Here is a 26844-nt window from a genome sequence, read left to right on the forward strand (position 1 = left end):
AAATTAAAAATGAGGAAAGTTGGAAACACGTCCCAAGTCATTTGATTGGTCTACATCATGATATATTTTATTTTAAAATTGTAATATATGTATATAGACAGTCGGAAAAGGAGACGCACCGTACTCAAACAGATAATATCGTATACGAAAACGTATCCAGACAGTAAAAAAGACAGCTCTATCCCCCGTTGCGATTCTGTCTAGTAATAGACAGCGTGAACTCTGCCCCACTTTGAAAGGACCTGAACAGTTGAGGTAAGTATCGAAAGCATATTTCAAAGAGATATAAAGATGAGTTCAAGCTAGCACTTTTAACATTCAGTTGCGACATTTACATTAACCCAACGTCACTGAGTCATGACTTTTTCACATGGTCTCAATGACTGTACCTTCAAGGAAGTATATTGATACCAGGAACAGGCTTCATATTTTATTGTATTGATACCAGGAAAACGCTGTTCAAAACAAAATCGACTAAAGAAAGATTATTAGACTAATTATTCTTCTGGAAGACATACATGAGTGTGGACCATCAGTTTTTCAAAATTTAAACATATAGGAGGGAATTGCGTTTCCTGTTCATCGTATTCCGTGAGTTCAGTACACATTTACTCTTCAAAGTATATGTAAGCACTGATATGTTTTGTTTAAAGCCACATAAATACTCAAAAGCAACGCATATTGCGTACAATATTTTGTAAAATAGAAGTTAACGCATTAAAAATCAGTGCTCTTGATAGAAATAGCCAATATTTCAACGCTAGATGTGGTATGGTAACATAGATTTTACGAGATACAAAATGCTCGTTTTCATTCTGGTGTCACAATATATTCGATGTTACTTCCGATATCCGAACATTTACTTGTAAAAACGAGATTAGCTTCCGCCAGAGTCGGAAATATTCGTTGATTTCGAGTATTTATGTGGCTTTAAATATTCCTATTCGGGATGTAAAGTAAGATCTTACATAGTATTGCTTTTTGTGTTACGGCAACCAAACGCTACCATTCTAGTATAGCTGCTTGATTCTGCTGCATTGAACTAGTTTGTAATGTTTTTACAATTGCATGGTCCCCGATCTTTTTCAAAATATGATTTACTCGTAGCGTGGCGATGTATATATAATACAACGTAGAGAAATCCATACATTAATCCATACATTAAAATGGTTACCGATATTAGTTTAGTGTGTACATGTGTTTGCTTTTTATTTTTAAAGTTACAATTGCAACAAAATGTCAATATTGCACCACGTATGTGCGGTATGAACTTTATTTTCTTAACAGTGGTGTCTCGTTACGGGTAAATACTCAAGTTATTTGCTACTGTTGATGATTTGTTTTAATGCCAAAGTTCGTAATTCTGTTTTTTAAGCCTTTTTACACGATACTGTAATATACTATCATCACAATGTGTACAGCCAAATTATACAAACAACGTAGAGAAATCCATACATTAAAATTCACCTGCTGATCAAGAGTCGTGTTAAGATATGCAAATCTAAACTATTCCAATATGAGGACCTTTGCAACAATTGTCATCATAATTGAAACTTGATAATCGTTGCAAACGCTTACAGCTAAAACTCGCTTTGTTGTCATCTACAGGTAACGACAGTAATTGTGCATGTGTAAAGCCATGCATACTCCTGCAACATAGTTCTTTGCCATTTTTAGAATATTTCGAAGCATCGGTTATCATTCTTATCAAGTTACATTTAACTAGAAAAGGTAAACCTTAAACGAGATACAAAATGCTCGTTTTTATTTTTGTGTCCCAATATATTCCATGTGAATTTCCCGTGACGATAGCCGAACATTTACGAGCACACGCGAGAGTGGCAATCGTGATTCCTCCGTAAGATAGGCCTCGTGGCTAACGGTCGCCATATTGCCTTGTATTACTACTTTACTACCCAAAAGGTTGTCAGTCTATTGTTATGAGGCTGTATACGATGCGCGTTGAACTAGCGCCAAACTTTTTACCGAAACTTTGATATTAAGAGCACTATTAACGTTGATTTGTGTTGCATTTTGACCTATTATCCAAATGATTTACTTTTCCATTATTATTTAATCACCCTATCATCCATTTTTAAGATGAAATTACGGTGTTTACAAAACCAACCAAACCGAAAGTGAAACTGGATGCATTACGTTTCGCGATGTAAACATTAAATATTTGTTCAGTTTGAGGAAGCGAATCGAGAATAGACGTTGGAATATGTATGCAATACAGACTATCATTGCCCATTGTAGTACTGGCTAAAAAATACCTTTTATGACAGGTCATGTATAGAACGTTAATCAAATAGTGACCATAAATCACTACATATGTCTGGGTTGTTCATTAACCCATTTATGCCCAGTGGACTCTCCCATCCTTCTAAATTGGATCAATTTATTTCCAAAAGTAGGGGTGTCTGGTATATTTATTTCTATATTTAGAATATTTCTTACAGAAATTTCTTTAAGCAAACAGCGCAGACCCAGATGAGACGCCGCATTATGCGGCGTCTCATCTGGGTCTACGCTGTTTGCAATGTCCTTTTTTTCAGGACGCTAGGCATGAATGGGTTAATATAATTAATGCACGTTTCTGATCTAATTGCCTGTATCTAGTTGTAATTACCATGATATTGATAAAATTAAAACTTTTTTTCATAAATTAACATTACATGTTTTATTTTAATCATTTGGGGAATATATAATTGTATCATTATCATCATTAAATATTCTGAAAATGATCTAAATTATCATGATTACTTTAAAGTAGAATTTTTAAATTTTACTCATTATTTTTAATGAATTTGCACATTTGCTTGATTCAAAATAAAATGTATTAATAAGGGTTTCAGTTGTTAGTTTTAACCCATTTTTAGTTTGATTAAATTTTAAGTACTAACTACTTACATGTATGTGAAATGCTCTTGAGTTCGTTTCCTGGGCCTAGAACCAGTACTTGGGTGTCTCTTGGAGATTTCTTAAGAATGCTCCCACACTGGGGATCAAACCAGTGACCTCCAGATCACTAGGTGGACACCACATCCATTACACATCAGCGACCTTTAATTAGTAAATTACTTTAGTATTGCAGCATTATATAATGTAATGTTGCTACATATTTTTGGAAAATGATTAATGTGCAGTACTAAATAAATCTAAATGCATACAATTTTAATTGTGTATATTGTGTGATTATTAGTTACAAATTCCCTTTTTCGGCGTAAGCTGTATTAAGCCAGCTTTTCACCTCTCCTGACCTTTGTTAGTGTCCAATAAAATTCAAATAAAATTTCCCGCGGCTAGGTACGAATGAATACACTTCATTTATTCCATTGGCTGATTTGAGTATTCCACCAGAACATTGGAAACATATCCGCGTCTTTGTAACACTGTTTTACTGCATGAAACAATTTTATTTCTAATGAAAAGGCTTAATAGATGGAACAGTTTTACACTCAATTCTCGACATCAATACAGTTTGTGCGTACACCTTTTATTTTCAGAGAATTACCAGCGCAACGCGTTTATATTTAAAGGCTATGTTCTCATATTTAGTTCTTACTTCCATATTCTTGTCAACATGTTAACATGTAAAAGTATAAAGAGCAGTGGAAGCGAGGCCTCACTTTAATACATTGCATTTCAACCCGGGTCAATTCGCGGCCAGTGTATGAATGTCAAAGTTTATATACAGGTCATCACCGGAGTTTGCGGCCAGTAAAATAATAGTTATATAATAAATACACTATCCGTGAACTAGGTGACCTGGAATTTTCTTTAGACCAAAAATATGTAGATTCTTAATGTGTTTTCAACAATACAATGATAAATATTATTTTTGATTAATTTAATAATAATTATTCCACCATATTGACCAATGTATTAAGAATGAGCGCGATGATTATCGATACTGTTAATAATCGAATCAAATAGCAATTCCCGACAAACCACTAAAACAGGTTTGTTCGAAGAACGCGCCTATAAATACGGATACTTCTCGTGTGGCTGGTTGACTCGTATGTTTTAATTTCACTTCCATTCTTCTTTTGGTTTTCTGTTTTGTATCTATAGGTTTATGACCAGCAATATGTAATAATGTAAAATAAGCCGCGAAAACTCCGCGTAACATCCCGTACTGCGTGTGATGCAGCTAAGAACTGCACAGAAAAAAAGACATTCGCTATCCTTGATCTCATTCATTGAACTATCAACGCCGTATATCTTTTTTTAACTAACTAACTATTTTGACCTGTTAATTCTTTTCAGCTCAATTCAACAGTGCAAAATGCCCATAATATCACTTTAAGCATTAGCACGATGATAATTGATACTGTTAATAATCGAATCAAATAGCAATGCCCGACAAACCACTAAAACAGGTTTGTTCGAAGAACGCGCCTATAAATACGGATACTTCTCGTGTGGCCGGTTGACTCATATGTTTAAATTTCACTTCCATTCTTCTTTTGGTTTTCTGTTTTGTATCTATAGGTTTATGACCAGCAATATGTAATAATGTAAAATAAGCCGCGAAAACTCCGCGTAACATCCCGTACTGCGTGTGATGCAGCTAAGAACTGCACAGAAAAAAAGACATTCGCTATCCTTGATCTCATTCATTGAACTATCAACGCCGTATATCTTTTTTTAAAGATATTTCTTGTTACAGGTATACTGGATTATGAAAGACTGATAAACATAAAATTGACAACTCATCTCCCCAACGATACTTTGTGTGGCTCATTCTCAGAACAAACCCATAGTCAGTGAAAAAACTACATTGTAAAAAGACCACTTGATTGTGACAATTATGGCTGACCAAGCAAATGTTATCATTTAAAATAAAGAAAACTTCCAGTTCAATATGCATTTTATACCAATTATGACATTGGCCAACACAGAAAATAATTATAAGGTTGATTTTTCCAAAATTGACTGTTACAATTGGATACTGTTTTAAGCTTCACTCTACTTTGTCTGAAAATAAAAGTCCTAAATGATGTAATAGAAACATACATATTTAATTTTTAGTTTTACAAGGATATATATATACATACATATATTATAATATCTTTTTATCGATGGTCAATCAATTTAAGTTTAACTAATATATACATACACATTTTATACATGTGTATGCTTTGATTTTTTCGGCGTAAGCTGCATAAGCCAGCTTTTCACCTTAGCCTTTGTAAGTGTCCAATAAAATTCCAATAAAATTTCCCGCGGCTAGGTACGAATGAATACACTTCATTTATTCCATTGGCTGATTTGAGTATACCACCAGAACATTGGAAACATATCCGCGTCTTTGTAACACTGTTTTACTGTATGAAACAATTTTATCTCGAATGAAAAGGCTTAATAGATAGAACAGTTTTACACTCAATTCTCGACATCAATACAGTTTGTGCGTACACCTTTTATTTTCAGAGTATTACCAGCGCAAGAGCGTTTATACTTAAAAGGCTATGTTCTCATATTTAGTACTTACTTCCTTATTCCTGTCAACATGTTAACATGTAAAAGTATAAAGAGCAATGGAAGCGAGGCCTCACTTTAAAGCATTGCATTTCAACCCGCGAGGTATATCGGGTCAATTCGCGGACATTCAGAGTTTATATACAGGTCAACACCGTAGTTGGCGGCCAGTAAAATAATCGCTATATAATAAAGACGCTATCCGTGAACTAGGTGACCTGGAATTTTCTTTAGACCAGAAATATGTTAAATGAAGATATTCAGCAATATAATTATGGTATGTAAATAATAGATTCTTAATGTGTTTTCAACAATACAATGATAAATATTATTGTTGATAAATTTAACAATAATTATTCGTCCATATTGCCTAATGTACTAAAGTGATATTATGAGCATGTAACAGTTTATAGGTGTCTATCGCAACCGTTGATTATTTTTGATGTTTCTACTTCATATACACTTATATTAATTAATGCAGCATCATCATACTAAAACAATATACCAGAAAGAGAAAAATAATGCATTTGAATATCAACCGTACTTTCGTTTGACAACTGATCATGCGTTTACGAGTTGAACCTAAATTTATTTTTAGTGCAGATTTGTTCATACGACACAAAGACACGAAATTGTTTTACGGATCATTTCAGCTTACAGGACTGGGTGGGTCACGTAAGAATATCGAATATAAAATATATTTTTATAAACAACTGGTAGCAAGGTGAGTTGCAGATAATTAATCAGTAACCACATTTTAACTAACTATTTTGACCTGTTAATTCTTTTCAGCTCAATTCAACAGTGCAAAATGCCCATAATATCACTTTAAGCATTAGCACGATGATAATTGATACTGTTAATAATCGAATCAAATAGCAATGCCCGACAAACCACTAAAACAGGTTTGTTCGAAGAACGCGCCTATAAATACGGATACTTCTCGTGTGGCCGGTTGTCTCATATGTTTAAATTTCACTTCCATTCTTCTTTTGGTTTTCTGTTTTGTATCTATAGGTTTATGACCAGCAATATGTTATAATGTAAAATAAGCCGCGAAAACTCCGCGTAACATCCCGTACTGCGTGTGATGCAGCTAAGAACTGCACAGAAAAAAGACATTCGCTATCCTTGATCTCATTCATTGAACTATCAACGCCGTATATCTTTTTTTAAAGATATTTCTTGTTTCTATTGAAGCCAAATTAATATCCCATTAGATAGATAGATAATATCACAGCAGTATTCCTATTTTGTCTGCAAGTACTGCAGAAATCATGGATTATTATTTTACTGAGTCAGCCTTAATCTTTATATTATAATTGTTAAAACAGATTAAGATGTGCATAATACAATTGAGGATGCATCAAGATTAAAAAATGGTACATGTATAAATTAATAAAGAATCAATAACAATCAGAAACTGTGCATTTTTTTTTCAGTATTGTGTGAAAGGATTTGAAGTAATGATGTGTTTTTTAAATATGATTTATGTGAATTTGAATAAATATATAAAATTTAGTGATTTTCTCAGACAAAAACTGTTAATTACATACTAAAGTATTCAGAATGTATTATTGTAATATTCATTCAATTTTTTTAGTACAAAAAGCACTTTTCCCTGGCATTTGTTTTTATAGTAATTGCATATTTTATAATTCTGACAGCATTTATAAACTGTGTTCATGCAAGCATGAACACGGTTTCATTTTTTGAGTATTTAAACAAGAGGGCCATGATGGTCCTGTATCACTCCACTGCTGAAAAAAAGGCTGAAACAAATTTCTCTGCATGTGCAAATACTTAAATATAGGCCCTATTTAAGCACATGTACACTTTTGTGACCTTCTGGGCTGGGTCAAATTTAACCCCAGGGGCATAATTTGAGAAAACTTTGTAGTGGGCTACTATATCTCACTACATACAAAATGTGGTAGCCCTAGGTCCTAGAGTTAAGGACAAGAATATTTTTAAAATTTTCACAAAATAAGCAAGATATAAGCGTATATAATGTTCAATTTTGTGACATGCGGGTCAGGATCAAATTTGACCCAAAGGGCATAATTTGAACAAACTTGGTAGAGGACTATAAGATGTTACTGCATACCAAATTTGGTAGCCATAGTCCAAATGGTTTTCGACAAGAAGATTTTTGAAGTTTTCACAAAATAGGCCTTATATAAGCATATGTTCAATTTTGTGACCCTCGGGGCAGGGTCAAACTTGACCCCAGGGGCATAATTTGAACAAACTTGGTAGAGGACTATAAGATGCCACTACATACCAAATTTGGTAGCCCTAGGCCCAATGGTTATGGAAGAGAAGATTGGTAAAGTTTTCACAAAATATACCCTATATAAGCATATGTTCAATTTTGTGACCCCGGGGCAGGGTCAAATTTGACCCCAGGGGTATAATTTGAACAAATTTGGTAGAGGACTATTAGATGTCTCTACATACCATATTTGATAGCCCTAGGCCCAATGGTTATGGACGGGAGATTTTGAAAGTTTTCACAAAATAGGCCTTATTTAAGCAAATTTTCTATTGTGTGACCCCCAGGGCAGAGTCAAATTTGACCCCAGGGGTATAATTTGAACAAATTTGGTAGAGGACTATTAGATGTCTCTACATACCAAATTTGATAGCCCTAGGCCCAATGGTTATGGACGGGAGATTTTGAAAGTTTTCACAAAATAGGCCTTATTTAAGCAAATTTTCAATTTTGTGACCCCCAGGGCAGAGTCAAATTTGACCCCAGGGGCATAATTTGAACAAATTTGAAAGAGGTACACCCCAGGAACATTCCTAAGAAATTTCATCAGAATTGGACCAGTAGTTTAGGAGAAGATGTTTAAAGGAAAAGTTTATGCATGGATGCACGATGGACACAGGACCTTTGGCCAGTGGAGCTAAAAATCAAATTAAACATTTAGTTTTGATTTAAAATCAGTTTTTATATGCAAGTGTCTATTTCACTTATAAATTAAAACAGCATATTATTCATTATTGAAAAGATTATTCCAAGCTTGATGTCATATTTCAACTTTGCATAGTGTAGTTAATTGAACATTGTATTGAACTGTATGGGCAGCTATATTTTTTAATTTATGTATGTTGTATTATACAAAATGCATTATTTCTACCACAAGTAGACCATATAAGGCCTACTGCTACTAAATAGGCACTGGTATGAATTTGACACTGTTTTTGATGCTCATACAAAACTTTAATTATTACTACACTTTAGTATATTAAATATTTTCAAGTTTTTGTTCAACATTTTTTGCAAAAGAAAAGAGTGTCTTATTGCATTTAAAAATATACTTAAAACAAACTAAAATGCATTTTAACATACCTTTTTCCTGGTAAAGTGTATTTGAGATGATAAAAAATACACTTGAAGAGTATTAATGCTGGAAAAATGCAGAAAAAAATACATTTGTTTCTGTTAGAAGTGTGTCTTGTCTGCATTTTTAAGTGTATTAAATGCACATCAAATGCAGATAAATACAATGCCAATACTGTTACATGTATTGTAATGGACATAAAATGCACTTGTTCTTGTAATTAAATGCTTTAGTGAATTGAAATAACCTTTTATAACGTTTTAACAATTAATAATACCTTTTTATATAAATTTTCTTTTGAAATGTGACACTTAAATGATTTTTGCACCACTAGTAAGAGATATAATTTGTGCTCATAATGCTTTATCATTACACTACATAATATCATTTGTTGTATGAAAATTACCCGTAAAATTCATGTGAAAGCTCAAGAGATCAATAGCAGCGTGCTATACCCTGCTCCTTTTTACATGACTTGATGGTATTTAGTCCCCAATTCTACATGGCTAAGGGAAAATTAATGTGCAGATTTGACAAATAAGTCTTAACTGGGATCCAATAGACAGACTTTCATATTACTTGTATTTAATTTAAATCATGATCTGAATTGCTCTTTGGCAAATCTTTGTTGGTCACAGTATTCAACTGAATTTTGTTCACTTTGTAGTTATTATATTTTCTATATTTATCAGACAACATCTTTCTTCAAAAGTTTAACATGATTGCTTGGTTAATTTAGAAACAAGATCAATGCATCATAACATAAAATGAAAAAATGTGTAATAGTAAAAATGGCAGCAAAAAAGCACTAGATTATCTGCCTTTAATCTGAGACGATATGTTGATGTATTGGAATTTCTCATAAATAATGTGCTCCATAGTTGTATAATTGTATAGTCGCATGCATGAGTGGTGTCAATGTCACAATACCAATTAAAGCCTATAATTTACTAAAACAATTTGAAGTTTGATGTGAGTTTTTTTCAAGATCTGTTATATATAATTATATATACATGTATATATATATTGTTGAAAAGTTAACATGCAATAAGTTTACTGTAATTAAGTGACAAATAGTTTTACTGATTTGGTTGGATGCATATATGCAGATATATCATGGTTTGTGCAGAGGACAGTAGCAAAAACAAGAGCTGTCTCCGTAGGATGACATAAACGCTTTAATAGAAGTTATGAGCATTTTTCAAAACCTAAAAGCCGACCCTAAGTTCAAGGTCAAAGGGGTCAAAATTTGTGTGTGTATGGGAAGGCCTTGTCCATATACACATGCATACCAAATATGAATGTTACATCTGAAGCGACATAGAAGTTATGAGCATTTTTTCGAAACCTAAATGCAAAGTGTGACGGATAGACAGACGGACAGTGCGATCACTATATGCCCTCCTTTGGGGGCATAAAAATGTGTTTCACATTGTTTTGGTAAATTAGTAATGTAGTTAAAAGAACAGAATCATCAATTATAAAGTTATTGATTATAAAGTGTTGCTGGCATATTTGATGCATTCATCTAGCTATAAGAAGGTCCCTGTTTTATCCCCACTGGCACCGAGTGAGGGTTCTCAAAATCTTTAAACAATATGAATAACTACATATAGGGTCGAGAGCCTTGTTGATATGGGGGCTAAACACCTGAAATCAAAGCGACCCAGGTTAAAGGCCGAGGCCAAATAAATATACCAGAGGCCGCATGAGCCTGCTATACTCTGAACAAGTATTGTTTCTTCTCAGAAAACTGGCTTAAGTGTCTTACTAAGCTTTAGACTTTGAGTTTCAGTGCAATCAATCTAAAATAAATTGGTCAAATTAAATAATAATTTGTAAAAAATAAACATTCTGCACAAATTCAATTATTTACTTTACCTGTGTGCATGAATCATTTCAGTCTTGATGGTTAGTGAACTATGTCAAAAGCACCATATCTATGAAACACTTGTTTTTTGAATAGTGCAATGTTCCACAGAAATGATGCTGATGATTATTCTACACGATGATGAATTATTAGATATATTTCTAAATTCCATTTCCACCAACAAATCGGTTATTCCACTACCAGTTCACATGCTTCATACACAGTTGAAAATAACACTATTTCACTCAACAACCGTGACACATGTACTCAATTTTTAAACTTTTCGCAATTAAAATTGTCTTCTACTGTTATTGTTGTTGTTGTACTTTTGAAAGTAGTTCGAAAGATGGCGACCATTAACCCAGAGATTGATTTATGAAATAAATCGTCTGCTGATCCAGAGTGGCGAGAGTGGCTTCGGGCAGCGTTCGTTGATTTTGAATGTTAATGGGCTTTTAAGTATCCGTTCGTTTTAACATCTCTCCGTCTGACCGTAGACACAGACTTTGAACTTTCAACATTCAAATATGCATGCATCATTTATTATGGCACAAACCTACTCGTGTCAAATTTCTGCATGAAAAAAAAGCAAAATTTATGCCACTTTATCAAACGATAATTTATATAACATGATTAATTCAAACTTTTAAGACGACCCTCTCTAGAGCGTTTCAACATACAGCATCATAACATTGAGACTGGCGCGTATGTTTTCCCCTTTTTTCCTTAGAATGTCTTAACTTTTATAATTATTCTCTTTATTCACATAAGACTGTCTTATACTAGTACATGAGTATTGCCCCAAGCTAAACAATACGATATGCAGCGTAAAGAGGGGGGGGGGGGGGGGGGTGGGTGGATCGATTTATCGCTACAGTAAATACTTCTTGACACGTACAATGAAACAAACAACCGCCAAATACATTTGTTCAAAAATGGGTGCAAATCCCTTGATGCACGGTACAATAAAAAAAAGTGAATGGTAATTGTTTCTATGTTTCTATGCATTGAAATTCTCTTCAATGATATAATATATATATATATATATATATATATATATATATATATATAATACAGTAATAATATCTAATAAAGCGAAATAAGCAACACAATCTGGCGCAACACCCCGTAATTGAAGAGACAATAGGCATTCGCAATGTTTTGATCTCAAAGAGATAACTTTTTATCGTTCGTAAACACCGATCACAATCAACGCCGTATATCTTTTAAAGATATTTCTTATTAGGATGTCTTCTTATTGTGTAGCCTTCTAAAATGATATACTTTCGAATCAACTATTTAAAAATTAGAGTTTAAATATGTTCACTGTATTTAATAATGCATTATTATATTTCATAGGTGACACTGAAAAAAATGGCCGGTTCCTACAACAAACGTTGACTCTCCTTAAGACACTTGTGTTCTTGTTAACAGAATGGCGAGCTTAGCTGATGTGTTTAATGATCAAGAAAGGACAAACTGGCTGAAGGCGTGGTTTATTATAGACATTGCGAAGTCTGGCTTGGATAACTTAGCTGACAACGAGGCTCAGAATTTTCACAAGCACATTTACAGCCAAGTAGGATCTACTTGCAATGGCTGTTCTACAACAAAGTTACTGCATCGCAAACAATGTCAAAAGAAGATTTTTGATAAAGTTTGTCAGGAAATTATCAAGGAACATCGGTATAATAGATTGTCTTGAAAGAATACATCTGCGCAATTGTGGAAAACAAACTATTGGGAAATAGCAAAGTGCTATTTCCCACCAGATGGATATGCTGCCACGAGATCAATGCAAGATACAGACTTCAACGGAGTCGTAAGTTTTATGCTGAACTGCACACGCTTTGATAGCAAGTTCTCTTTCCCAATAACAACGGGAAAGCCAACCCACAACGCTGCGTGCCTCCTGTATAAGGTAAGAATTTATAAACTAGTGCCTTCTGACAATAGTTATGTGCGCATTTTTTTACTGACAAGGTTACATATTAGTAATTTAAAGAGTTATGCATAAATATTCATGTACATATAAGCAGTTATGTTAATCAGACATTATATAACTTGGATATTTTATTGTTATTTAATCAAAGGATTAATACTTGTCATATGCATAAGGTTAACTTTAATTCGTGTATAATGTTATCTCCATAACGAGGATGTTGTCCCAACAATCACTTTGTTATATGTGCAAAGTTTATTATTCACTCACAAAAACATTAGCCCTTGAACAAGGGAACATTCATATGACGTTTTTAGAATTAACAATATTCGTCAAATTACAAATCTTAAGTCTTTAGTACTGAAAACTATACATGTTGTATTTACCCCAAATATAAGTTGTTTGGTTTACTAACGTTCATAGGATCAAACAGTTCAAACAAGCAATAACCTATATGGTATGCAATGAACATTGCACATACGTGGGAAGCTTAAAATATTTTGAAGTTTATTAAAAATGTTTTATGCAAATCACAAAGACTGAAAGTTAAGCTAAGCTACATTTTAAGATTTTTTTAGCAGTATAGGTTTAAACAGGAATTGTATTTTTGAATTATACACTTTATGCATGATAACACAATTGATTTCCTGAATGTTTTCTAAATAGGCTAACTGTCACATTTGCATATCACGTAAAGCATGTTTGTAATGTGTTTGTCTACTAGGCTCGTGAAATCGTGAAAGCTGTGCGTCACTCGTCCATAATGAAAGTCACGGACGTTGATCTCCAAAACTACTTCACAACATTTACCAGCCTGCTGAGTGACTCACAATATCTAAGTCAAGATAGCGATGCCCAAAATGCTGTGAAGAAATTAGCCCAGGTAGTGTGTTAGTTGTATGTTGCGCCGATTTGAGAGTTTTCTGGCATGCTCTATACGAAGACGAATATAATATATTTTTTCGTGCACATGCACCATTTGAATACTCATATAAAACAGATAACAATAAAGCTACATCTCTGTATTGTTTGTAGCTCGTATGAACGCTCATGGGGAGCTTTTGTGATCACTTTTAGTCCGTCATTTGTACATGGTCCATTCCTGTGCGTCGTCAGCTTTTACCTGGTTAACATTAGTAGCCACATTGAGTGATAAATTTTTGAAACTGTTGTCAGAATAGTTAGGGCGGGTTTGAACAGCAAGCTTGTGGGGAGCTGGGAGGGGGCATTATCATTTATAGATTTTATATATCAACATAAAACGTGTTAGGCTCACAATATTTATTCCCTTGATATCTCGGCTCGAAAGCAATGCCACTCTTCTGGACAACATGGCGGCCAAGGGGTGTTTTATTTCCTTCTGATATAAGATATAGTCACTTTGAAACAGTGTTAACACTCTGGCAGGTATATTGTTTACCGAATCATCAGAAAAAAATGTTGCAGACATCAAATACGTTCTAGTTATATATATATATTCCATGTTTAAAAAGAGTTCCGGTCTATCGACAAGTATTGTTGCGAAAACGACAACTTGTTATTATATTGTAGCAAATCTTGAAACACAATGAAGGCATATGTTTTCTCTCAACCATCATGATATGTCAAATCTGCTCTGATAGGTAATTCTATAATATCCGGTATTTCACTAGGTTTTCAAAACCAGGAGTCAAATGTCCCCATGCGTGAAATAGCATAGAGTTATTGTGTTAGTGCATGCAAGTTAAGGTGTCCGCATTTGTTTCTTAGTATACATTTTAACAAGATTTCTGGGGTATAAAATAGATTATTGGTTGTGTTTCCGGCAACATGATGCTACGCAGATTATTTGCAGGAGTCAAAAGTGACAAAATGGCAAAATGCTTGGCAAAATGCTTGCATCAAAACGCAGAATTCTGCTTCAATTACAATATCTTTTTATTAGACATACATGTAGGCCACAATAATTATAATCGAATTCTGTGGACTGAAACCTTTATTTATATTAAATATTGTCTTTGCTTAATATGGGATGGCTGTCATTCGAACACTGTCTTGTCTGGAAAGGAAAGCCCGCCAATAATATTTATCACTAGAAATGTCGCATTTGTTGAATATTGCGCTCATTTGTTAAACAGAGCACATTTAAAATGCTTAAATGAAACATTTTAATATCTGTGTTGTACAATATTGTAAAGAGTAAAACGTTTAATGTTCCGATTCTACAAAATTGATATGCAACTAAATCAATTATGAATATAAAGATATTTTCATTGTAATTCGATCGATGTCAAAAGTACACATGTGTAGACTTACTTCAACAGGTTTAAGTGTTTAAATCCAAACATGTTTCTTCAAAAACTACAGATCAGAAAATGAAGTAAGGAAGTGGATGAGAAGCTACATAAGCATCTTGAATATTTTCTAAGTTGTACAATCGGTTTTAGTAATCTGCCACAAGTCAGCATCTAACAAGTGTACACTATACAATTGTTCAGAATACAAGTTGACGAACCACATTTCAACATTTTACAACGAATTTCCATATTAAGCAGTGAATCAAAATATCAAAGCTTTGTGCGTTATGCATGCGATTTTTGTTTACAAGTAAATGTACATTTTACATTTTTAACATTTAATTTTTTTATTCGTTGAACAGTTTAAATTGGACAAGGTGAACGTATGAGATGTATCCACCTTTAAAAGTGATATTTTTGAAAATTGAAGCACAAAGTATCAAACCTTGTTTATTTGAACACGTGCAACATTTCTGCTGATAAATAATATTTGCGGTCTTTCCCTTCCATAGTCTTAAGCATGCAGAAGACTTTTCGATTTGTTTCATAATTGCCAGTTTGAGGCATATATGTTTCTTAAAACAATTCCACCGTATTTCCTAATTTCCGATTGCAAAGTGTTGTTCAATATTAAGTATACAAGCTTATTAAGAAAATATGCCTATTATAGGCTAAAATCGGATGGTAAATAGTTTGTACAAACTCATCATGCCTAGCACAAACCAAAATAACGTTGGACATGATGACCTCTTTGATTTAATGCATTTGAAGTCAATCCACAAATCACAATACGTTTGTTAAATCAAATATATGCTAAATATTGTATAACAAAGCTTGTGTTCAATGAGCGATCCGATTTTGCTTCAAGAGAGCTTTTCACTGATGTTGGCATGTATTAAAGTTTGTCATTACATGCTTTATATTGATAAATGAAAACATTGGATCTAAAAAGCTCTGGTAAAAAAACAAGAATAAAATTTTAAAAGGAAAAAAGTAGCCCTAAACTGTGCTCGAATCACTGAGCCCTGGAGTAAAATTCTATCGCTTAGACCACTCTTCCATCCGTGCCCATACAGTGAGTGTTGAATTTTTACTTTATATTAGGAATCCCCGTAGTATCACACAAATATAATAGCAACAACAGGACACTCCAAATTATTTAATCGTTTCGCGTTGCAACACTTTATAATTGTCAGCTTTTTAAATCGTCAAAATATGCATATATTGGATATTTTAGAGCCTGGTAAATGTCCAGTAATTCTGTTTCCTCACAAATATCATAACCACAACTAATATGAAACAATTCTTTTAAATTGTGTAATTTACCAAATATGTGAAAAGGCCCCTTCAGCTGTAGAAAATTGCAAGTGAAGTATATTTTGGGCATAACAAGACAATTTGGATTTTGGATATATTACTTTTTCCTTTATGTCTGTTTATGACAATACATTTTGGCAATACAGCCTTGCAGCAGTGAAAAGGATATATATGAAGGTTTACAATCAAAATGGATAATTAAATACCACTTATTAAAAAAATTACATTTGAGCTGATATTATTATCAACTTAATAATTGATATATTGTTTCTAATATTGTCTGACATTATGTTACTTAGAGTAAAGACATCCGTCCGATGATAGCTATATATCTGACTACATTTTAATAATTTATTTCAATCTTGGTTTCGGAACAAAACGTAATGGTAATACTAATCATCAATCAAATGACGTTAGAAGAAACCAATGTTTAATGACTAAATGTCAGTGGCTTTTATTGTGATCAAACTATGTTTTCTGAAGGAGCATACAAAACAGTCGGCCAGCATTTGATTCCACTCTACGAAACATGTTACTCTTGAAACATGAACCGTGAATCTGTTGCAGCACATGGATACTATACAGATAGCATGCTCATAAATAGAAATCAGGACACCCGTAGCTTTGCCAAAAAGTGGTCAGCAATTGACATTCCAAGAAAATATTAACAAAAGAAGACAATCAACATATATGCGTAACAAAATGACCCAAAAAAAACAACCATTTGCATCCTTAAGTGAAAATATATTTCACAAGAAAGATATATTTATAGTGTTGTAATGCAATAAAAATATCTCGTTCTCATGAAGAAAATTTTCTATTTAGGATGCACTTTTTTATGCCCACACAGAGATGGAGGCATTAAGCATTGCACATCTCCGTCTGTCTGTATGTATGGACGAAGGTCGGAAAGCTTTGTTTGAAATCCTCTTACAGAAAAAGGAACTTAATGTGTAAATGCTCTTTAAGGCAGGATTTTAACTGCACATAGATTTGGCTGTTTTAGCTCGCCTGAACTTGGCTTGAAGTGATCACACTTTTACCCGGTATCTGTTGATGTGTTCGGTGTGTGTTCGCAAATAAATTACGCTTTATACTCACTCAAAAAATACAAACATTTTAAATAACATAATTGAAAACTTAAAGTTAATAGACATATGTCGTACAATTAATCCGAATGAAGATATATTTACCTGGCACTCAAACACAAAACCAACCATATTTTGCAGATTGGACTATTTTTTACTATCTGAATCACTTTGCAATATTATCGACACATGCAACATAAAACCAGGATTTATGACTGATCACTCACTAGTTGAACTTAAACAACATAAAATACAACCTGACAGAGGCACAGGGTACTTTAAATAATAATAACATCTTATTAGATACACAATCTCAACACAAATAAAACAAGAAATAACCAATACAGTGCAAAATAACAAAGATGCAAATCCAAGCACCTTGTTGGAAATAATTAAAGGTAATATACGTAACACAACAATAAGATACACGTCATTTAAACAAAATGAAACATACCAACTTGAAAATGAAACCATAAAAGTCATTGAAACACTTGAAAAACAGTTGCATGGCACAAACACAAATGATACCACCGCCATTGAAAATGAAATTGCTTTAAAAAAACAAATATTCGAAGGCAAATATCATAAACATCTCAATGGCATAATACTTCGAGCGCGGGGACAGCATGTTGAACACAATGAAAAAAATACAAACTACTTTGCAAACATTGAAAAACGCAGAAGCGAACATAACACACGCTTTAAAAATACACATCATGCTTTAAATAAAGAAGAAAAACAAATATGTGACGGATTATTAACTGTATATGAATGTGGACTAGCTCTTAACTAAATGCAAAATAACAAAAGACCGGGATCTGATGGCATCACTACCGAGTTTTATAAAATATTTTGGAAGGATATTAAAACACATTTAATTAATTCACAAAAATATTCATTTAATAACGGAAGTATCACCACGCTTCAAAAACAAGGTAAAATATCACTCATTCAAAAACCCGGAAAAAACTTAGAATCCCTGTCAAACTGGCACCCGATTAGTTTACTTAACAATGATTATAAAATAGCAGCTAAAAGCATAGCAAACATAATTAAAAAAATATTACCGTCAATCATTTCAAGATCTCAATCCGGTTTCATAAAAGAACGTTACATTGGTGAAAACGTTCGTCGTATACAAAAATGCATAAACTATTTCAACGATTCAACTAATTCTGGTCTAATATTCTTTGCATACTTTGAAAAGGCATTCAATTCACTTGATCATTCGTTTATGTTCGATTGCTTAGAAAATATGAATTATGGCGAAAGTCTCATTAATTGGGTTAAACCTTTCTATACCGACATTAATAGTTTAATAAGTTACAATGGCTTCTTCTCAAACAGCTTTAACATTGAACGGGGGGTTCGACAAGGGTGTCCACTTTCATCATCGCTATCTATTATATGCATCGAGTATCTATCACATCACATCCAATGAAATAAACATATAAATGGCGTATCGCTAGAACCTGACGAAGAAATCAAACAGGCCCTATTTGCTGACGATGCAACTTACTTTTTAAATGACGATTACGACTCTTTTCATAATCTAATAGAGTCTCTAACCCTTATCGGAATGACATCGGGTCTTAAACTAAACAAAAGTAAATGTACTGCGCTACGAGTAGGTAAATTAAAACAAAGTAATGTCCATCGTAAAAAAGAAATGAAATTTAATTGGACATCCGATGAAGCTACCACGTTAGGAATTACATTTACAAATGATGAACATGATACAGTTCTAAAAAACATACTGCCTAACTTACAGAATTTTCAAAATTGCATAAAATCATGGCAACACCGTAAACTTACACTAATCGGATAAAACACAGTATTGAAAACGTTTGCACTTCCTAAATTAATTTATGTATTAACAGTTCTCCCTCCTTCTTAAGTGTTAGTTTCGGAATTAACTCATTTAAATCAATAGACGGTAATAACAGTGTGAATTCTATTCTTATATTGATGAAATATTTTATCTTAAACATGATGTAAAGAAAATAAATACCAAAATTTAATTGTTTTATCTATAGTCTTAAACTTAAAATCCAAATTGAGAAAGAAATAGCCCTCAATAATGACACATTGCAAATCTTTGAACAAAAATGGAATCGAACTAAATTCTCATAATGCTTGTCCACTTATAAACTATTCACTCTTATGTAAGCTTATCTTTTTTCAAGTATTTTTGTTCTAGTATTTTTTTCAATCTTATAAGATAATTGGTTATATATAACTGAACACATACTATTTTTCACTGCTAGAAATGTCATACACGAAGGCTAAAAACTTTATCAGGCATAGTTTCAGTATACTTTGTTTAGAACCATTGTTTGCAAATAAAATAGCATGTATGTATACAATATATGCTTTAAATGAGTAAAAAAAAAGTACGCTGATTCAGTCCAATCTAGAGGCCACATGTGTTCCAATATTGATGAAACTTGAACAGAGGGGCTTACTCTTAACATTTATTTGTTTCCACTATAGTGGCTAAATTTGTGACTTGATATTTATAAAATTTGGTCAGAATGTTTATTTAGACATTATCTAGGCGGAATTCAAATCTGGGTAAAGTGCAACCACAGACTAGGCCACGTTGCCAAATCTTGCAAAAACCTTGACTAGTCAACAATTACTCGTCAATGAAGTGACAAATTAGCATGCTACTTTACGTGTGCATTGAACTTGGACAGTAGATGGCCCCAATTGAAATTTGGTTAACTAGATCAAAGGTCAAGGTCACTAGGTGGAATAAGGTGTTTAATTGGATTCCATTCAATATGTCGTCAAAGGATTGAGTGATAGGTGTCAAGGCTATGTTTTTGGGGTATCTGTCTCTGACAGCGGAGCTCTTGTTTGTATAACTATCAAGTTATTTCGAGTAATATAACTAAGTGTAGAGTAAATTTGTGTACCAACACAACTCTTTAACAATCTAACAAGAGATGTGTTATTCTAATTTTGTATTGAATACAACTGTTTCTATGTGATGTTATAGTTGGAAAAAGACACCTTACTATTGACTACAACGGAGATGATGTGTTCCCTGGCTGCTGTTAGTACATTTTTGAAGCAGCAATTGAGAGATGTTGCCAAAGATGTTGTTGATGCATCAGTGAATGACCTCAGAGTAAACACAGGATTGTGTATTGGTAGCATTAAAGCCTATCTGGTTAAATGTAAGAAAGACTTTAATGAGAATGCAGACAAGCTCACGCAAGCCTTTGATGAAAATGCAGACAAACACATGCAAGCCTTTTATGAGAACGCAGACAAACACATGCAATCCTTTGATGAGAACGCAGACAAACACACGCAATCCTTTGATGAGAACGCAGACAAACGCACACAAGCTTTAGATGAGAACGCAGAAAAACACACGCAGGATTATAATGAACTCACTGCCATACGCACACGAAAATTTGATGAGCATGCAGACAAACGCACGCAGGAGTATGATGAACTGACAGACATACGAAAAAAAGATTTTGATGAGAACGCAGACAAACGCTTGAGGGACATCAATGAGCTGCTTGGAAATACCATTTTTACTGAAACTTCCTACAAACAGTCATGTGAAGGTATCACTTACTTTTTAGCATGACCTTATACAATTTAAAACAACTTTTTAAACAGAAATACTAATTTCAATTATCACTGTTTTTCTAACAAATTGAATGCGCTTGATCAATTAGATATTTTCACATCCATATGTATGAAAAATTTGCTCAGGTACAATCCAAACAAATATACACAAGTATGATTCCAATCTTCATACATACCTTAAAAGACATTTGATTTCATCTTTGCCTCTAATGATACAACTTATTCAATTATATGTCATTGTACGATGGAAATTACGTATGCATGAAGCGCTTTAATAATCAGTACGAACACTTGGTAATAAGCTGCAATTTTGATTCTTATTGCAACTAATTTCATTGGTAATTCAAATCACATAATTTATTATTAGGTAGGTTATTAGTATAGACTGCAAGCAATTATAAGATTATTCATGTATTTTTTTCATAACACATGTATTATGTAAATTATTATCTGTTTATCTTTATATTTTGTTCATGCAAACATGTATTAATCAACATTTCGGAATACAATATTAAGCAGTTGTTGTGCGGTGCACACGAGAAAAGCTCTTTCTTCCATTATTTTAGAGTTGATGCCCTTTGTAATTGTGTGTATTTCAATTTTAACTTGAGCGTAAACACCTTAAGATGTATACACTTGCAACTTGAAACTTAAGGTATGAAGATCTGGTAGTTAGAAAAGCAATTGAAGCAATAAGTATACGGATAACCTTTAATTTCATTTGAAACTTCAGGTATAAAAACCTTGTGATGTAGAAATGCAATTGAAACTTCAGGTATACATATCTCGTTGTAGGGAATTGAATTGCAATTGAAAGTTCAGGAATACATATTTTGTTGTGTGGATTTGCAATTGCAACTTCATGAATACAGATCTCGTTGTTTGGATTTGCAATTGAAACTTCAGGTAAACATATCGTGCTGTGGAGATTTTCAATTAAAACTTCAAGTATAAAGATGTTGTTGTTGAGAACTGCAATTAAAACTTCAGCTATACATATCTTGCTGTGGAGATTTGCAATTAAAACTTCAGATTTAAAGATCTTGTTGCTTAGAATTGCAATTGAAACTTCAGGTGAAGAGATCGCGTTATGGGGCATTGCAATTCAAACTTCGGGTATAAAGACCTCGTTGTTGGGAAATGCAATTGAAACTTCAGGTATATAGATCTCGTTGTTGGGAATTGTACTTGAAACTTCGGGTATAAAGGTCTCGCTCTGGAAAATTGCACTTGAAACTTTAGGTATAAAGATATCGTTGTGGGGCATTGCAATTCAAACTTCAGGTATAACGATCTTGTTTTGGAGAATTGCAATTGAAACTTAAGGTATACATATCTCGTTGTTCGGAATAACATCGGGTGTTAAGGTCTCAAAGTGTCGTTGTGGGGAATTGCACTTGAAACTTCAGGTACTAGAGTTGCGACACCTTAAGGGTTTCGCGGGATGGAATGAGTGGAGAGATCAAATCAAATTGAACAAAAAATTGGTACGAAAAAATATGTGGGTATGAAATAAAACAAATTTGGGCATGGAAACAAATTTGAGTAAAAAAAAAAGGGTACAAACAAAATAAGGGTACGAAAAACTATTTAGGTACGAAAAAATGGGTACCAATTAAAAAATTAGGTACGAAAAAATTCGGGAACGAAAAAAATTTGACTACGATCAAATGAGTACGAACAAAATTTGGGTACGAACAACTTTGTGTATGAAAAAAATGGGTATGAAAAAAATAGGGTTGGAAAAAAAAACAATTTGAATACGAAAACAAATTAGAATACGAAAAATATAGGGAACGAAAAAAATTAGGGTACGAAAAAAACTATTTGAGTACGAAAAAAATGTGTACAAATAAAAGTTTGGGTACGAAACAAATTTGGGTACGAAAAAAATGGGTACGAAACAAAATTTGGGTACGAAAAAATGTGGGTACAAAAAACATTTGGGTACGAAAAAGATGGGTACGAAAAAAAAAATTGGGTACGAACAAATTTGGGTACGAAAAACATTTGGGTACGAACAAAATGGGTTCGAAAAAAAAATTGGGTACGAACAAATTTGGGTACGAAAAACATTTGGGTACGAAAAAAATGGGTACGAAAAATAAATTTGGGTACGACAAAAATTGGGAACGGAAAACATTTGGTACGAAAAAATGGGTCCGAAACAAATTTGAGTACGAAAAAAATGGGTACAAATTTTTTTTGGGTACGAAAAACATTTGGGTATGAAAAAAATTGGTACCAAAAAAATGGGTACAAAAAAATTGGGTAAAAAAAAAAATTGGGCTACGAAAAAAATTGGGTACGAAAAACATTTGGGTTCGAAAAAAAGGGGACGAAAAAAAGAATTGGGTACGAACAAGTTAGGGTACAAAAAACATTTGGGTACGAACAAAATGGGTACAAAAAAAAAATTTGGGTACAAAAAAATTTGAGGACGAAAAAAATGGGTACAAAAAAAATAGGTACGAAAAAAATATGGGTACGAAATATTATTGGTACGAATTTGTTTATATTTAAAATCAATTTTGAATTGTCTAGCGGGTGAATCGTCTTGTGGGGGTGAATTGTCTTAGGGTTGCTATTAACACTACATGTACTTCCGGCTTATCCACGTGTTTATAGCGATTGCGCAATAAAAAACACCACTTTTTCGTCATTTTATCAAAAACTGGATTTTTCCCAGATATGACGAAAACGCCATATACATGAGAAATTTCAGCACAAGTGTCGGGCCAGTTTCAACACTCTTAAATCGCTGCTATACGCTGGAGCTTATCGAATTTTAGTCGCCATTATCATTTGTTCAATTGAACGTCCTCAAATGATGACGTCAATATAGCACTCATTCCATAAAAACCAGGAGTCAATGACCCCTGGACTGAAATTTTGAGGAGTCAAATTGAAAAATTCTCGGGTCAATTTTGAAGCGCATTAATTGTGTTTTTGTCTGTATTATTCAATTTTTTTAGATAAAAACATGCTCCAAGAGTTACACAATATCTAAAAAAGTAATACTGCGTTATTAAATAAAAATACCATGATACATAACACAACATATTTTAATGAATTGGTACACAAAGATAAGGACAAAATATCAATAATTTGTGCGAACAATATCGACTTTTAAGTTTTTCAAAAACAAAACATGTTCATTTTACAACTTTTATTATTTCTATCACTATACTATGTTTATTTGTTAAAACAATAAATGCTCATTAAAATCTACTTCATCATAACACATTTAAGTAATTTAAGATATGTACCTGTAGCACCTTTTCATCACATATTTATCTTGTTATAAAACTCATATTATCATCATCCCTATGATAGCTTTTGTACAAAAACACAATCTAAATGCATGGAACATCTAGTATATCTATTACTGTTTATCCAAATTCTATACATGTCGGAAATATATACACTTAAGAATGCCTTACCAGTAGTAGTTTAACTTTAATAATCCAAAATTTCCTTGTTGTTATCTGGTTTAACAAACCTTATTTAATGTTTGTTAAATCCAGTTAATGCTATCTCCATTATTGAATCACCATAATACTTGTAATTTGAATTGTTGTTGTTTGAATCGCCATTTTTAAATTGAACGCAGGTTTAATGTTAATTTACAATACGTCCGCCATTTACAATGTCAAAGGTCAGACGTAGCAATTTAATTCTACTCGGGTAATTTATATCTAATTGAGAAAATGTGTTTTCTTAATGTTTATGTGTAGTATTATGACTTGTGAGTATAAAAAAACAACGCCCGGGGTAGACCTCTATTCCCTCGATTATAGACCGAGTTTCAAATACTGAAACATTAATTTTGATTAGGAGCACAGGGGGATTTATTACCATGGAACTGGAGATGTTAACTGACTGACACACGGGTTAAATTTTCTATGCGTCAAAATGACGCACGGCAGAAAAAAGGGTTGCGTCAAAAATGAGTCATTTTTAATTTGCTCGCGTCAAAACGCAGGATTCTGCTTCTATTGAAATCCCTGGTCCAATATTTGTTTTGAAGTTAAATATTCATACTGATGTTGATGAAGATTAGACTAACAGTGTGACTTCTGTGGTATAAACATGCATTTTGTTTATTTAATATATTAACCAATTTTGTTAGCTCAAATGACCCAGTGTCAAACTTGGTTGAGATTTAATTTATACAAATCTTCTGACCAAACTTCATTAAGATTTGAGAATAAATTAAAGAAAGCGAAACAGTTTTTCAAATTCAGCCAAGACATCATAAGAACAAATGACCTGACCAAGTTTCTTGAAGGATGCACAGTAAATGTGATTTCTAGAGTGGTAACAAGATTTTACTATAGCCATTGGCCCATATAAGGAAAACTGCTACGCCCTCAACGGCCATGGTTTTAAACCGACAGAACATTTTTAACTATACCCAAAATTAATAAAACCTTATCAAACATTAGTAATTTGAATGACTATACATGTATTAAACACCCCAAAAAACTCATGAATGTAAAATCAAACAGGGTTCGACATAAACTTTTTTACAGCCAGACCATCGGACCAGCTCCTCTTAAAATGTACTAGCCCGAATCTGATGTCTACTAGACCATTAATGACATAGCAAATAAACAGAATTGTGTTGTGTAACTGTTTAATCAGGTTTCATCAGAAAATTAATAGTGAACACAAGAAAGTTATTTGATGCACAGAGTAAAAAATAATATAAAACTATTTAACAACATAAATTGTTTGTTATAATTTCACTGTTTATCACCAGTTAAACAAATGATGTCTGTACAGCAGGTGACATTTATTAAACGTTATCAAATTCTAGCCTCCTTGACCGCTGTGCTCCATGCTACCACAGCTCCAAGGCCCTCTTCCATCATAATCTGTGTCAGTTTTACCGTCTGATTCTTCTTTATTAACTTATTTGTCGGACGAAAATCCAACCTTGAACAAAGCCATTCTTTAAATTACATTCTCTCGTCTGCTACGCGGTCACCAAAATGTTTACATCGACGATAGCGATTTTGGATAGAAGTCGTAAAAACATGATGTAAAGTTCTATGACACTGTAGAAAATCATTAACTCTTTCAGTGCTGAAAGGAATTTTGAAGGTCTTTACAAACAGTTTGGATCCAGATGAGACGCCACAGAACGTGGCGTCTCATCTGGATCCAAACTGTTTGCTATTCTGATAGTATTCTTTGAAAAAAATTGAAAATGCTAATTTTAAAAATTCAGCAGACAACATTTTAGCAGACTACAAATTTCCCAGCATGCAAAGGGTTAATATTCATGACAACCAATGGAAACAAGCTATTTCTGCGGGAAGCTCTCCTTCGCGTCTATAAATAGCGATGAATCATGTGAATGCTCCGCGTTTATTTATATACGCTAGTTTTGTTCTGATGTAAATAATGGATACAATTGTTATTTTACACATCAAGAGAAAAAGGTTTTCGGTTAGTTATAGTTATATGAATCAGTATAGATTTTGTATGTACGACCAGTCGGACAAGCTAGCCCACAGTTTTACTAGCCCGACCACCGATCTTACTAGACAATGTCTGTCGGACGTGCCTTAGTGTCGAACCCTGTCAAACCCCGTTGTTGTTTACTTTTCAACCCCAGTTTGTGAGAAATAAATGGGTTTCTAAAATTTATCGCATGGAAATGGTATATACAATACTAATAATTCAACTTGTCATAAAAAATTTGAGTGCACAATTATACTTATAGAGTATTCTGTCATATCTATTACCTGTCAATAATACCCGAAAGGGGAGTTAGACAGTATACAGTCTTGGCCAAACATGGCCGGACCGACGAACACGTCCTGTAAAATTGTGTAAGGTCAGGCCTGTCTGTCAAATTTACAGGACTCATTGTCCGGTAAAAAAAACAAAA

The 26844-nt window shown here is 33.2% G+C and overlaps 2 protein-coding genes across 2 annotated transcripts in view; both read left to right on the forward strand.

The window, feature by feature from the left end:
* Nucleotides 1-508: 508 nt before the first annotated feature.
* LOC127854880 (uncharacterized) overlaps nt 509-26844 on the forward strand; it is an 81749-nt gene continuing 55413 nt past the window's right edge. The window contains exon 1 of the mRNA XM_052389987.1: nt 509-591. The gene's annotated coding sequence lies outside the window, so the exon portion shown is untranslated. The remainder of the gene's footprint in view (nt 592-26844) is intronic.
* The window catches only part of LOC127854590 (uncharacterized), a 63202-nt gene continuing 48388 nt past the window's right edge, over nt 12031-26844 (forward strand). The window contains exons 1-3 of the mRNA XM_052389652.1: nt 12031-12628; nt 13374-13532; nt 20335-20917. Coding sequence (XP_052245612.1) covers nt 12503-12628; nt 13374-13532; nt 20335-20917 — 868 coding nt within the window. The 5' untranslated portion in view covers nt 12031-12502. The remainder of the gene's footprint in view (nt 12629-13373; nt 13533-20334; nt 20918-26844) is intronic.

The sequence above is a fragment of the Dreissena polymorpha genome, chromosome 13 (genome assembly GCF_020536995.1).
Source record: "Dreissena polymorpha isolate Duluth1 chromosome 13, UMN_Dpol_1.0, whole genome shotgun sequence".
Taxonomy (NCBI): Eukaryota; Metazoa; Mollusca; class Bivalvia; order Myida; family Dreissenidae; genus Dreissena; species Dreissena polymorpha.